General features: G+C 37.3%; 1 protein-coding gene across 4 annotated transcripts; it reads left to right on the forward strand.

Annotated features, from left to right (window-relative positions):
* Window positions 1-9493: 9493 nt before the first annotated feature.
* Window positions 9494-13328, forward strand: LOC117623488 (trihelix transcription factor ASIL2). Of its 4 annotated transcripts, none has more exons than XM_034354484.1 (2): window positions 9494-10574; window positions 12843-13328. In XM_034354484.1, the coding sequence occupies exons 1-2, from the start codon at window positions 9703-9705 to the stop codon at window positions 12868-12870; spliced, it is 900 nt and encodes a 299-aa protein (XP_034210375.1). In that variant the 5' UTR covers window positions 9494-9702; the 3' UTR covers window positions 12871-13328. The 4 variants fall into 4 exon arrangements, with proteins under 4 accessions (XP_034210375.1, XP_034210376.1, XP_034210374.1 ...); XM_034354485.1 differs by having other exon boundaries at window positions 9494-10570; XM_034354483.1 differs by lacking the exon at window positions 12843-13328 and adding an exon at window positions 11038-11219 and having other exon boundaries at window positions 9494-10570.
* Window positions 13329-13974: the final 646 nt, after the last annotated feature.

The following is a 13974-nucleotide window of genomic DNA, read 5'->3' on the forward strand; positions in this document are numbered from 1 at the left end:
AGTATGAGACACTACTCGTTGGCCTGCGCGCCACAAATGAGTTGTCGATCAAGGGGTTAGCCATCTACTCAGACTCCCAGCTAATCACCAATCAAGGTTCAAGCGAGTATGTGGCAAAACACCCGAGAATGATCCAGTACCTCGACAAAGTCTCTACCTTCACTATCCAACAAATTCCCTATGCAGAAAACACACATGCAGATGCTGGGAAGTTCGGGATGAACATTGGATACCCAGTTTAGACGTTCAATTATGGCCGAGCACCCTGATCCACCAAGCATCAAAGAATTAGAGTCGCCGGACTTGAAGCATATCGATGAAGATTCCAGTTGGCAAGACCCCATCATTGACTACTTCGTAAATAAAAATTTGCCAAGGGAGAAGTCCGAAGCCAGAAAAATTAAGCAGAAAGCTACAAGATACTACATGAAGGACAATAAGCTTATTCGAATGGTATATTCCAGCCCTTATCTCACTTGTATCAAATATCTGCAAAATTCATGATGGTGAGTGTGGCAACCATTATGGGGGAAGATCACTCGCTCAGAAAGCTCTAAGCATAGGCTACTTTTGGCCTACCACCCACAAAGTATGTGAAAAATATGACCGATGCCAACAGTTATTTGTCATTGACAATGGGTCGCAGTTCATTAGCAAGCAGATCACTGCATTCTTTGCAAAGTATAGCATCAAGTAACACTTATAAACTCCTAGATATCAGCAAGGAAATGACCAAGCAGAGTCATCTAACAAGATAGTGCTGGATTGCCTGAAAAAGAGATTGGAAGGCACTTAATAAAAATGGGTTGATGAACTTCTTGGAGTCCTGTGGGCTTATCGCACCACCAAAACATGATCAACTGGCGAAACTACATTTTCCCTCACCTATGGAATTGAAGCAATCATTCCACCATATATCACTGTTCCATCTGTGAGCATTGAGTGGGCAGCCTAGATCAGAATTGTGAGTAGATGAAGGTCAACCTTGACCTGCTCAAGGAAGAAAGAGAAAAGGCTATTGTTCGAGTTGCAGCTTATCAACGGTAATTGATGTCCTACTACAACAAAAGAGCCAAAGTTAGACAATTTCAACCTGGAGACCTGGTGCTAAAAAAAAGCCTTCATTACAGCACAAAAGCAAGGATCAAATAAGATGAAACCCATTTGGGAAGGTCCTTACATGATCAACCAAACTGGGGGCAAATGAAGCTATATTGTAACATCCGTCCCAAAAATCATTGTTCAATTGATTATTTATTGTGAAATTACATTTTTGCTATTGGGTGTACGGGCACTTCAGTCACTTGTTATTTGAAAAGAATTTTGGGGAATTGAGTGGCACCATTGCGTAAAGCTTGACAATCCGAGTTCGTAGACAGGCGGCATGTTCAAATCGAAGTTAAAATGAAAAAGTTGCGGTTTGTGGAAGTGTAGTAGCACAACCGTAATTTTTCCAAAGTTAGATTTTTTAAATACCACAGCTCTCTCTCTCTCTCTCTCTCTCTCTCTCTCTCTCTATCTCAAGGCCCGACTCTCTCTCCTTTGTTTCTCTCCCACCATGACACCGTCACTTTCAATGACGGTTGCGGCACCGTTCGGCCACTCCAGATCAGGGGACTAGTTGGAAAAGAACCGGGAAGAGCCGGCACTCACACCTGGGATGAAGCCCAGCCACCTCAGGCCATTACACCACCGCGACGAGTTTATTAAAAGATAGAAAAAGAGATGGAGACAGAGAAACAAAGAAAAGAAATTGCTTCCATAAACAGAACGGAGAATTCTCTAGCACCTTTTTTTTTTTTTTTTTTCTTTCATAATTCCATAATTCCACTGCAATTGCCCCAAATTTCGAAATCCAAAAGAATTTTAAACCTAGGTTTTGGTTATATGTGGTTTTCTAACATCACAAACTATGGAATCGATATTGGTTCCTCATATTTAAAGCTAGGAGATAATGAAATTGCCATTATTGCTTCAGGGACCACATGCTATCTAAGCATGAGTTGGTATTATTCCTATAGTGAACCCAGATTTGACCAAATGAATGTCGTATTGCCACTGTATTGCCTCCCTAGCACCTTTTTTTCAAGTCTGTGTTTGATTGAAATTATAGTGGGATTATGTAGTTTTTGTATTGCCATCATATATCTCCCTTATTTAATTCTTCTTCTTCTTCCTTTAATTTAATTCTTGATTCAGATTCTTTCAAATTTTGGAATTTAGGGCAAGGATTTAGGTATTTGAATTGGACATGAAAAATACACATTAATTAGAACCAATTATGTTTGGTGTATTGCCCTTGTATTAGCATCGTATTGCCTCCTTAGTGCTCCTATATTGATATCGTATTGCCTTTTTTTTTAAAGTCTGCCTAGGAATGAAATTATAATGCAGTTTTTGTGTTGCCTTTGTATTACTGTCGTATTGCTACGATATTGCTTTTATATTGCTATGGTATTGTCTTTTTTCAACTTTGTCTGGGAATGAAATTACAATATAGTTTATGTATTGCCTTTGTATTGTCGTCGTATTGCTGTTTTATAGAACCCAATTTCCATATTTTTGCCTTTATGATTTTTGGCCTTCTTGCAATTTCCATGTGAAGCTGTCCTGGCTTAGATGTTTACAACATTTATGTTGTGGGATTTGTCAAAAGAAGACTAAAACATCATAAATTGAAAATCATAGCTTTTGAAGTTACTCATCTCAGCTATAGACCTCTGGAGCTCGTCGACCGAGTCACTTAACTCTTCGCCGCAGTTTAAGTGCAAAAATTAGTAGGATACAATTGCAAGTGAAGTATTATGAATAAAATAGTTATCTTCATTCTTTTTCTTTCATAAAAGACCAATATGAGAATATAATATGAGGTTTTAGAACGCAATTGGGAATACGACTACCAAGAATGTAAGTGTTTATTATGAATTCTTTGATTAAAGGAATCAAACACTTGAGAAGAAAAGAAAAAACATGGTTGAAATTTTGAAATTTTCTTTGATTAAAGGCACAAATACCGTTTCTATCTAGGCTAATCTTCATTTAAATCATATCCTAATATCCATATTTTTCCATCAATCCAATACATTGTTTCCAGAGTTTGCAACATTGTATTTTGAATGTATATGACCTTATATACTATTAAATCAGTTGGCATGCTATTTCATTTAATTTTAAAGGCTTTAACTTTGATTTCAAAAATCATTGCATGCGTTCTGCCATTTACTCACTAGTTAGGTGTTTTGCAGTTCTTTTGCTTTAAACTTTCAAGTGTAATTTGCTTATTCAAAAACTGCTTTGTGCCTTGCTTAATTCTATTCAGAATATTTCCCAAGAAATTTTACACATTTGGTTCTCAATCTCAGTGTTAAAACATGCTTCCCAACTTGTTTTTTAGACATCTGATGATGGAACAATAATAATGAAACAAAAAAGAAACTAGAAAAGAAATAGATATCTAATGGATATAAATGTCATTTGGTTTCTATGGATATCTTCCCCCTAGAGTATGATCTTCTGATTTTTCATATCCTCTGTATTCCATGTTGAATGTATGGTAATTCATTTTACAATAATATTACCCTGCATAATTGAAGTGTTTCCCATACCAAATGTCAACGTCCCTTGCAGCAATATTAGGAGGTGCTGCATGAGTCGTGACTTTGGTGGGGATATGGTCTTTGATGGAATGAAAATCCCGGACATGGTCCTTGCTTGCCCACCGAACCCTGAGTTGCACATACAAGAGAATTGGAGGACGTATGATAAACAGATACAAGAGAATTTGACTGTGCATTTTCAGTTTGTGTGAGGCCATTCTGAGTGCAATTTTGCTTGGAGACAAACATCTTCATTACAAACCTACTATAGCCAAAATTGTTTCATGAGTGTGTCAAATATTCTTCTTAATGTCCAAAGTTGTGTCTAGCCCCCTTTCTACTAGAAAACACTCCTAGAGCCATTTTCACTTTGAGGGGGAAGGAAACCATTGTTCTTCCTCCCCTCTCCCCCTCCTCTCTTCCTCCCTTCACCTTTTCCCCCTAAAGTTTTGGGTATATAGTAGTTAATGCTCTTCACTACTATATTGCAATATTATCATGGCTTTTACTCAATTTATATTTCATGCCCATTTGAAAAAGGCAAATAAATTTTGAAGTCGTGTTTAACCCGGGCCAAAAGTTCCAAACTCATATGCATTGAAATATGTAATTTGAGAGATTTGATGTGGTTATTTGAACCTATAAGGCACAAGGTCCCAAACCGTCATTTTGAAAAGACGTAAAAACTACATGTGCAAGTTTAAGAATTTACCCAATTATTATAACAGGAAAGGAGCATACAACAGACAGATTCTTTTCACCTACAAGGAAGGAGCAGGCTCTGTAAAATCTATAAAATTCCTTTATGTTCTGGAAGCCTCTAAAGGAAGAGGACGACGCCTCTTAAGCTTAGCCATAAGCCTCTCGTGGTCTCCCAGAATCTTTTCATTGGAAATCTACAGCACGTCAAGCCTTGTCTGCATATCAATGGAGTATGAACTCACCAATTTCAACAAGCCTTATTTTCCTCTTTAAGTTTTTCACCCTCTTGCTGAGACTCATGAAGCATTCTCTGAAGAGACGAATTTTCAGTGTTCAGCTCTTGGATCTCATTTGCTCTGGCACGCAAATGATCAGCCATGTTCGAAATAGGAGCAGCACTCTGAATGCTAAAAGCCATTAAGTCATCAATAGCCTCTTCGCCAGACCTTCCTCTTAATAGTATTTCATCCATAAGAGTAAGGAAATTTTTAACTACTATGACAATAGTCGTATCATTTATCATTAACCGTGAGATGACGATTTTGGGATACAAAGGATGGACGCCAGACTTTGGCATCACGGGTTGTTTTGAGAGCAACATTTAAATCGAGATGCTTTGGGGGAGAAGAAGAGGAAACCATTTTAAAAGGGTTTCGAGGAAAATCTTAGAAAAGCTAAATTTTCAGAAAATGGAAGGAAGTTGAGTTGAAATACAATCAGGCCTTGCAGAGACAATAGCTATAGATGAAAATGTGGCATCGTTTCCAGGATCCCAATATTGACAATATCTATAGATGAAAATGTGGCACCGTTTCCATGATCCCAATATTTTCTCAAATCCCCACATTCTCTTTTTCTTTTCCAGATTCCAAAACTTCATGCGGCCTCCATTAATGTCTGTCAGCACTTTAAGGGTGTCAAGGACTATTGTCGTCAAAGTCAATCTTGCTTTGTGGATTTATAGGAATTACTTTTTCAACAGCATCTCAAGAACCTCACAAATTTCTGTGGTTAATTTGAAATTCACCATATCTACCTATTCCTCTAATTTGTGTATAAATATGTTACTAATGAAATCTTCTTTGCAGAATACATCCAGTTTTCTCCATATCTAATGATGCAATATCCACTCGTTTTTCCTATCAGTAAGCACTCGATGTGCTTGAGAAGCGAGACTATCTCTGATCATCCATTCAAGAAGCAAGACTATCCCTGATCATGTTTCAGCAATGTTGGGGAGCTGTAAGGATGACCACATGCTCTAATCTCCTGAAGTTCTTCTATGCTAGGAGAAATGAGAGTTTGTTGTCTGTTACCTCACTAGTTTCCTTCTCTGATTGCTCATATACCTCGCAATCAATATCACAATTCTTTGAATCTTTTTATTTCTTTTATAACTCTCTGTTCATAAGGGATTTTATTTCTTTAGAACGAACATCTGAAGAAAGAATCCATGTAGTGATCCTAACACTAAGGGTTATTTTTTGGCAGAGACGGAAGAATTGTGATTTTTGCTCTTGCAGGGTATAACTAGATCATCAAGCATTACATTGTATTTGCTAAGCCCATATACGAGCTTGAATGATATTTGAGCAAAATTCCTCCCACCTAAGGATGTAAGCAATACTTGTGTTATTTCATGCTTGTACTCTTATTTTGATATTTTGTATGACATCCTTAAAGGTAACCAAATGGGGAGATAATGTCGTTCTAGAAGAACGCCATGCAATGAACCATTCCAGAAGAATGACTTGCATTACATATCGTTCCAAAAGAATGATTTGTATTATGACCATTTTAGAAGAATGATTTGTATTATGGCCATTTCAGAAGAATGGCTTGTATCATTATGATATGTATCCATGAATTATTAATGCAAATTTCACAGATTGCAAGTTAAATACATTGATAATACACTGCATAGATTAAAGTCCCATAAGAACATAACATGGGTATAGCAGTGATTAATATGATGCACACCTATTGCGTAGCAAATGATATGGATTGAAGTCTCGGAAGGACAATCCCTTAACATGTCAATATTAATATGGTGTATGCCTAATGTGTAGCAAATTATATGGTTTAAAGTCCTAGAAGGATAATTAATTGACATGTATGTATTAATCTGTGGCATGCTTGCAGTATGACAGATATATGAATTCTAAATGTTCCAACTCCCTAAATGGAGATTATCCACGCCCTACTATAAAATAACGCTCCATTGAAGGTTAAGATCCACATTATCACATACTTCATCCTATCAGAGCTGTCTGTCTGGAAAGAGACAATAAAAGCCCTTTGAGTGACTTGGGTACCCAAAAGCAAAGAAATGCTATAATTAATGCATGTGCATGCACATGAGAATAGTGGGATTACGAATTGATGAATGACAATTTTTGATTTTGGAGTAGCTATTCAAATCATCAATGGGCTGTATTGATGGGAACCACGTTCTGTTATTAAATGTCGACAATATCATTGCCAAAAATGGAAAGAGGCAATTCCATTATAGATGAGAATGAACGTGAAGGAACAAACCTATAGTAGGAACCCAAAAAGAAGTTAACCCTGAAAGTTATACTTGGTTGTTCGGAATAAAGAGGAATATACTCACTTTATATGACACAATGTTTCTAGTAGAAACAGGGAATGTTAGTTTCTCCATATTTACAGATGCAATCGTGCCTTCTTGTTGCACATTTACGAAGACCAACATGTTATCTTTAAGGGTTATTAAATGCACAGAACATATTGCTAGAAGCTATTCCTTAAAGATATACAAGGAGAACAAATAGTTGGATATAAAACTATATAATGTGTCACGAAGTGTAATCCCTTAAATAAAATCCTTGAAGGATTGAAATTGCATGAAGAAAGTCCCTGAAGGACATCTGCCTGAAGCACAAAATCTGTACTCAATACTAATTATGATATGGTTGCAACACATTACAACTCTTGAAGAGTTGATAATTAATCAAAACTCCTGAAGAGTTGATAATTAATCAAAACTCCTGAAGAGTTAATACTTGGTTAAAACTCCTGAAGAGTTCAAGAAATATTTGTTTCGGCCTGAAGATCGAACATTATGCCAATGAAATTCTTGCTTATACTAAGAAAGTATTGAAGCATTTTTATGTGGATTATCCGTTGGGCACTTGAATGATTTTCCAGAAGTATTGTATTTTTCAGATAAATCTCAGCTCTATTACCATCACTTTGGGATGATGAGAGGCATATTTGATGCTATCTCCACATAACACCATATACGGGCATATTCTTTTCAAGTGAACTCACAAATAGCCCAAGTTTTATTGGATACGCAAACTCTGGAAATTCCTATGATTTACATAGAGATCACTTATGGGAAGTATATTTAGTTAATCAACTAAGTAATTTTTGATGGCTACATCCTCCACTCACTCCGAAAGATTTTCCATCCAGAAAGTTAATCATGAAGATTTCAGGGGGAGATATTCATCATGGGGAGCATCCAGAAGTGTGCTACACTGATTTCTGTACTATTCTTCTTTCAACCAGTTCCCTACTTCACTGGGTTTTCTCCTAGCAAGACTTAAGTAAGCAACCAACATATTACTAGTGGTCTCCAAGGGGGAGTGTTGTAAAGTTAGTGGAGACCAAGCCCACATGTTCGGAAGAAGCATCATGATGCCTCATTTTACTTTGCCTATAAATAGGCATCCTTACTACTTGAAAAGACAACCATAAGAGAAGGAAGAGAGAGCCCAGGCAGGGAGGAGAGAAAGGAAGAGAAAGAAAGAAAGGGACAATGAGAGGAGATGAAAAAGAGAGCATGAGAGAAATTATTCAAGAGAGAAAAATCAGTGAGCCACATATACTCAGGGCCGTCCTTGAGATTTTGAGGGCCCTGTGCGAAACTTAAATTGGGAACTCACATAATCTAATACAAAAATACTATAATAATTTCCCATAATTTAATGTCATAAAAAAAAATTTATAACAAAAAGTCACCATCAATAAATATGTAATGACAATCAGAAATCATATTGTTTTCAATATCTTGCAATTCCTCAAAATCATCTTCTTGTTGTTCATTGAAAATATTTTCATCAATTGTAGCATGTGATTCTTTAACAATGAATCTATCAAGAGCTTCTCTTTGAGATTAAGTCAATTCCTCGATTTTTCTTCTTTCTAAGTCGTTTTGTATATCCAAAAACGTATTTCCTAGTAGGTAGCATGTTTAGATTACAAAGAAAAATTCCAGAACCCTATAACCTGGAAGAAAACCCTAGCAAGAAATAGATAAATATTTAGTAAATTTAGGGTTTAGCCACACAAAAAATTTCACTTTTGGAAAAAGCCAAAACTTTTTCAAAAAAGACAAAAAACCTCTCAACTTTCAAACCAAAGACATGCAAATGTAAAGGATTCCTTTGAAAATCTAAAACTAAATAAGGGTAATTTTGTTCATTTTGGCTTCTTTTAAAAAAAATTTCTCTCCTTTGGCCTTTTCATCATTGTTCTCATTTCTACAAACTATATTCTCATATAACCAATCATCAACATGATATTAATTTAATAAAATAAGTCATATTTGTTAAAAGGCTTTCTGTTTTTATTTTATTTTATTATAATTATGTAAAGTTTGAAAGCAAAAAAAATACAAATAAAAAAATACAAATAGATCAACCTAAACAAAAATCAAACTCTGGCACTTTTGGTAAATGTATATGCTCTCCAGCCAACTCCCTCGAACATGCTCTTGTGCAATATTTAGCATGCTGTACTATATATACAATTCCTCTAATATTAATATATATATATATATATATATATAATATAAAGAAAATTTTTTTGGGGCCCTTAAGAATCGGGGACCTTGTGCAGTGGTGCCACTTGCGCCACCCAAAGGTCGCACCTGCATATACTGTAAATACTAAAGTTGTAACTTATTATTTTACATAGTGAAAAAGTTACTGTTGCTACTCTCCGAGGACATAAGCATGGCCGAACCTCGTTAAATATTTTGTCTTATCTACTTTACGTGCAACTCAATATTCTAGCATATCGCATTTATTTTACAACATTACATTTTGCTGTCCAATGTTGGAGCCGAGCCGAGCCAATGAAATATAATGGCTGGCGTGTCGCAGGCACTAACTAAGTCAAGTCTCTGGCTCGTCCCGCACGCTCATCGTCGTACGCTCGCACTTTCTCCAATTTGAAACTCACCGTTTCTCACCGTTTCTCTCTCTCTCACTCTCACTCCCAAACTCAGCCAAAAACTCCAACGCTCAGCCAAAAACCCCAAAACACACAGACGCACACGCATGCACCTCTTCTCAGCCGGCCAACCGTCGAATTTCAAAACCGACCGCCATACGCACACCGCAGCCAATCAACAGCCGCGACCTCACCTCCCATGGACTTCGTCGCCGGCTCTCCGTCACCGGTGACGGCACCCCGGCCCAACTCCAAAACGGCGTCGGTTCCGGTCCGCGAGGACTGCTGGAGCGAGGACGCGACCTTCACGCTCATAGAGGCCTGGGGCGAGCGCCACCTCAACCTCAACCGCGGCAACCTCCGTCAGAAGCACTGGGAAGAAGTCGCCGACGCCGTTAACGCCTGCCACGTCACTGCCGACAACCCCAGGTCCCGCCGTACGGACGTCCAGTGTAAGAACCGCGTCGACACCCTCAAGAAGAAGTACAAGATCGAGAAGGCTAGGGTTTCCGACTCCAATGGCGACTACACCAGCCCCTGGCCCTTCTTCTCTCTCCTCGACTCCCTCATCGGCTCCAAATTCCCCAAGCCCTCGCCGCCGCTCCCTCGCCGGAGCACTCCCTCGCCCCCGCTGCAGTGGACTTTTCCAGTTGGTCGGAGATCGGCAACAGTCAAACGGCCGGCGGCGGCGTTTTTTCCGGCACCTGGAGACGAACCGGTGTTGAATCAAAACTTGGATTTCTCGGCGTTTGCAGCGGTAGCTGCGGCGGCGGCGGCGGAGAGCGAAGAGTCCGAGGGGTCGCCGTCGAGGTCGAGCGTGGGAGGGAGTAGGATGAGGGATCGTGATAGGGAGGTTGGTTGTGTGGAATTGGCTATGGCCATAGAGAGGTTTGCGGAGATATACGAGAGAGTAGAGCAGAGGAAACAGAGGCAGATGGTGGAGTTGGAGAAGCAGAGGATGCAATTTGCTAAGGACTTGGAGTACCATAGAATGCAGCTTTTCATGGAAACAACGAAGCATCAGCTTCGAAAGATAAAGCGCGCCAAGCGGTCATCTTCATCTCCTGGTCGGTGAGCCTCTTCCTCTGAAATTTCTGCTCCATTTTCACTTCCGCACGATTAACTTGTTTGCCTCTTTATTACAATTTTACAAATAGTTGCATATGGCATTTTATGGTACTGTCTACTTGACTGATGAATGAGATTCGATAGTTCAATTGTTCAATTTTACAAATATATTTTTATTGTGAGGAAATTTTTACAAATAGTTGCATATGGCATACGGCAAATTCTTTTTTCGTAAAGCTGACTTGACCTTCGATTGTTCAATTGTTTTGTTCCAACCAATCTGCCAAAGCCAAGATTTGAACTTTTCATATGATTTTGTATAGAATCCATGAAATTTATAGGTTTTGTCTCTTTCTTATTGTTTATTAAAAACAGGCTGTGATTTTTTGATCAGTAGATCATTCTGTTGTTTTTATATTGCCATCTTTGGCTTCCCTCTTCATTTTGGTGTTGAACCATACTATAGGTAATAATGGCATCAAGGGGAAAAGGCTCTCTTTTACTTTTATGGTGGAGAAGTTTAACAAAGAGAACACTGAAAATTTTAAGGTAATTTCCTTAGAAAAAAGAAGAGGGAGAACTCTGACATTAATAAATTAACCATTCACAATTGTCATATTCCTTGTCAAGTCCTATTTTTGTAACATTAAAACTCTTATTCTTAAAAGTAAATTCAAATTAATATAGCAGGACAGAGGCATGATTTAAGTTTTGGAATGAAATGCATTTACGTCCAACCATACCCAGTGTACGTTTGGAGAATAATCTCCTAGACCTACAAGATGAGAAAATGGGGGAAATGAGTCATCAGTCGAGAAAGTCATTTAACATCTTGGGTTCATTTCCAACTTTGTGAACAAAAGGTCAATTATTCTGGTAGTTAGGTTTAGTGAGCCAATATGCAACCTTGCATGTATAGACAGCTTGGATAAAAATTGTAAAGAAATGGAAGTATGAGATAGAACGAGCTGACATATTCCAGAGGTAATGAAACTGTCAGCGAAAATGGTTAAACGAAACAAACAAAACTTATTAGTATCCCCAGAAGTTGAGTCAGTAGTAGTTGCTATAGGTTTGGCATTCCTATAGTAATAATGTCCGTAATAGTTTGCTATAGGGGAGTGATTGCAATTTCAATAAGGGTCAGGTAAAATCCTCTCTTTGGAAACTTTAAGATGGCTCACCTTATTTATTTATTTATTTCATTTAATGAAGAGTATCTGCAATGACAAGGAGATGAAGTGTTGCTTGACTTGGTTGAAGGATGAGCAGAACCCACTCTTATATGGTTGATAATGTCATGCAGACAAATCTATTTCGACTGAAGTGATTGTCAAAGTAGTCAATGTCTTATCAAATACATACATGGGTATTAACCTAAAAACTTAAATATTTAATGTCTAGAACAGAACCCTCATATTATCAATAAGATGCTTTAATTAGTGTCACTGTCTTAGTAAGAAGGGATAGTGTGCTTGTAAGTTTGATCTATTTGGATATTATATATTGCTTCTTTTATCTTAGTTAAATGTTTAGTGTTCCCGATGTTTTCTTTTCTGTTTTTCCTATAAAATGTTCTTGGTGACAAACTGACAATGGCCAGAAAAGTTTTGGAATTTGATTAAAAGAAGTCAATGTTTATGCAGCATTGATATAGGGGCTGAATTACGAAAAAATATGCCTGCAGGTTTCATGTCCCAAATAATGATGTTTCATTCAGTGAGCGGCGATATAAGAATTGATCAATTATTCTTGAGTACATTGGTGGGAGGAGGGTAGAGGTAACATTCATTTGGGATAGGATCATTGATGGTGAAAGCTGGTCTTACTTTTTGTAACTCAAGTAAATAGTAAAGGCATGCACCCCATAAAGAGCAATATGGTTTAATTTGAATGCGTTAGGCCTGGGGAAGGAAAAAGTAGTTTTGGTTGAAACAGCAAAAATGTAGCCACAGTTACTAAGAAATGAATCTTGTGGGTGACATGAAATAAAATTAGTTTTGGATGAACATGTTAGTGCATCACTAATCTCTGTTAGGAATCTTTGTTTCCTGACTGTGAACCAGATGAGCACCAGTCACCCAAAAATGTTAAAAACCTAGGAAAACATAAATCTAACAGTCAATTTGATCCGTTTTCTTGCAATGCACTTTTTACTGGTAGTGTCTTTGTTACTCGTGTTCTGAATTTTGAAGCAGTTCTTATAGTTGCACAAAATTGTAAGGAATATGAGATCCTAACAGTCTTACATTTTTGTTTTTCATGTAACAGTCAATTACTTATAGCCGACGAGGTTTGATAGTCACCGGCCAGTGTGATTTGCCTCTTTTTGAAAGGTATAGATCGATTCTAACTTATGGAAGGAAATGCATATGGTTTTACCTTATTTTGGGTACGAGTATTTACTAGAAGTTACTTGGTAGTGATGAGAATTAGAAGGAAATGCATATGGTTTTACCTTATTTTGGGTACAAGGATTTACTAGAAGTTACTTGGTAGTGATGAGACAATTGTTGGTTGTAATACCCCCTGCTTGTGAAGTAAATTAGTTGCCTTCTCACTTTTGGGAACCTGGAAAAGTATATACGTGATAGAGCTAAGTACATAATCTCTGTCTATCTCTGTCTCTTTCATCATGTATTCTTAAGCCAGATAGTCATGAAAAGTATTTATACATAACCAGTGTCATTTTTTTTCTTTTTGGTCAAACAGTGTCATTTTTCTTTTTCAATAGAAGTCAGCAGTGGAGTTTGAAAAGGTGGGTTTGCCACATCATATTGCCCCAACAGTTACTTTATGACGAATCCCACATCATTTTTTTTAAAATTCTACATGCCTTTCTGATCGAAAATCATTTTTTCCTGCTTTGGAATTCTTAACAACCGTATTCGGCACAATAAAATTTGTACATTTTTGTATTGTCCCTGAAGAAATTTAAGATATGTTCTTTTTTTACTATTTCATTCTCGTCCCACCTTTATACTACCTCTCAGCTCGATCCATTCAAAGGGTCCCTTCCTGGCTTCAATTAGTAGACTTTATAAAATAGGGTATCGACAAATATAAGAATGTTCAAGTGCAAACTATCTACTTATTTATCTTGCCAGTGTCGAAATAGTGTTGAAAAATGTTCCAAATTCGACTCTCCCCTATTCTTGATCAAAGAAAGTACAAACCATTTATGTGACTTTATATGCATGGAATATTCATTGAGACTATTATTTTGAGGTCAATTTGACAATGCAATCCATAAACCATTTTTTAAATTTAAAAATAAAAAAAAAACTTTTAAAGGAAAAGGATTACGCTTGCAGAAATATCAGCCGCAATTGTGATAAAAAGGACAGTTGAATACAAATGTTTGATATTTCGAAAAAAAAAAATATATATATATATATATATA

Source organism: Prunus dulcis, chromosome 3, assembly GCF_902201215.1.
Source record: "Prunus dulcis chromosome 3, ALMONDv2, whole genome shotgun sequence".
NCBI classification, from domain to species: Eukaryota; Viridiplantae; Streptophyta; class Magnoliopsida; order Rosales; family Rosaceae; genus Prunus; species Prunus dulcis.

Bases quoted from the DNA above. Each gene is read 5' to 3' on its own strand.
- LOC117623488 (XM_034354483.1), top strand. From the start codon at position 9,703: ATGGACTTCGTCGCCGGCTCTCCGTCACCGGTGACGGCACCCCGGCCC. The intron at 10,571-11,037 runs GTCGGTGAGCCT...ACCATACTATAG, and splicing joins GCGGTCATCTTCATCTCCTG to GTAATAATGGCATCAAGGGG.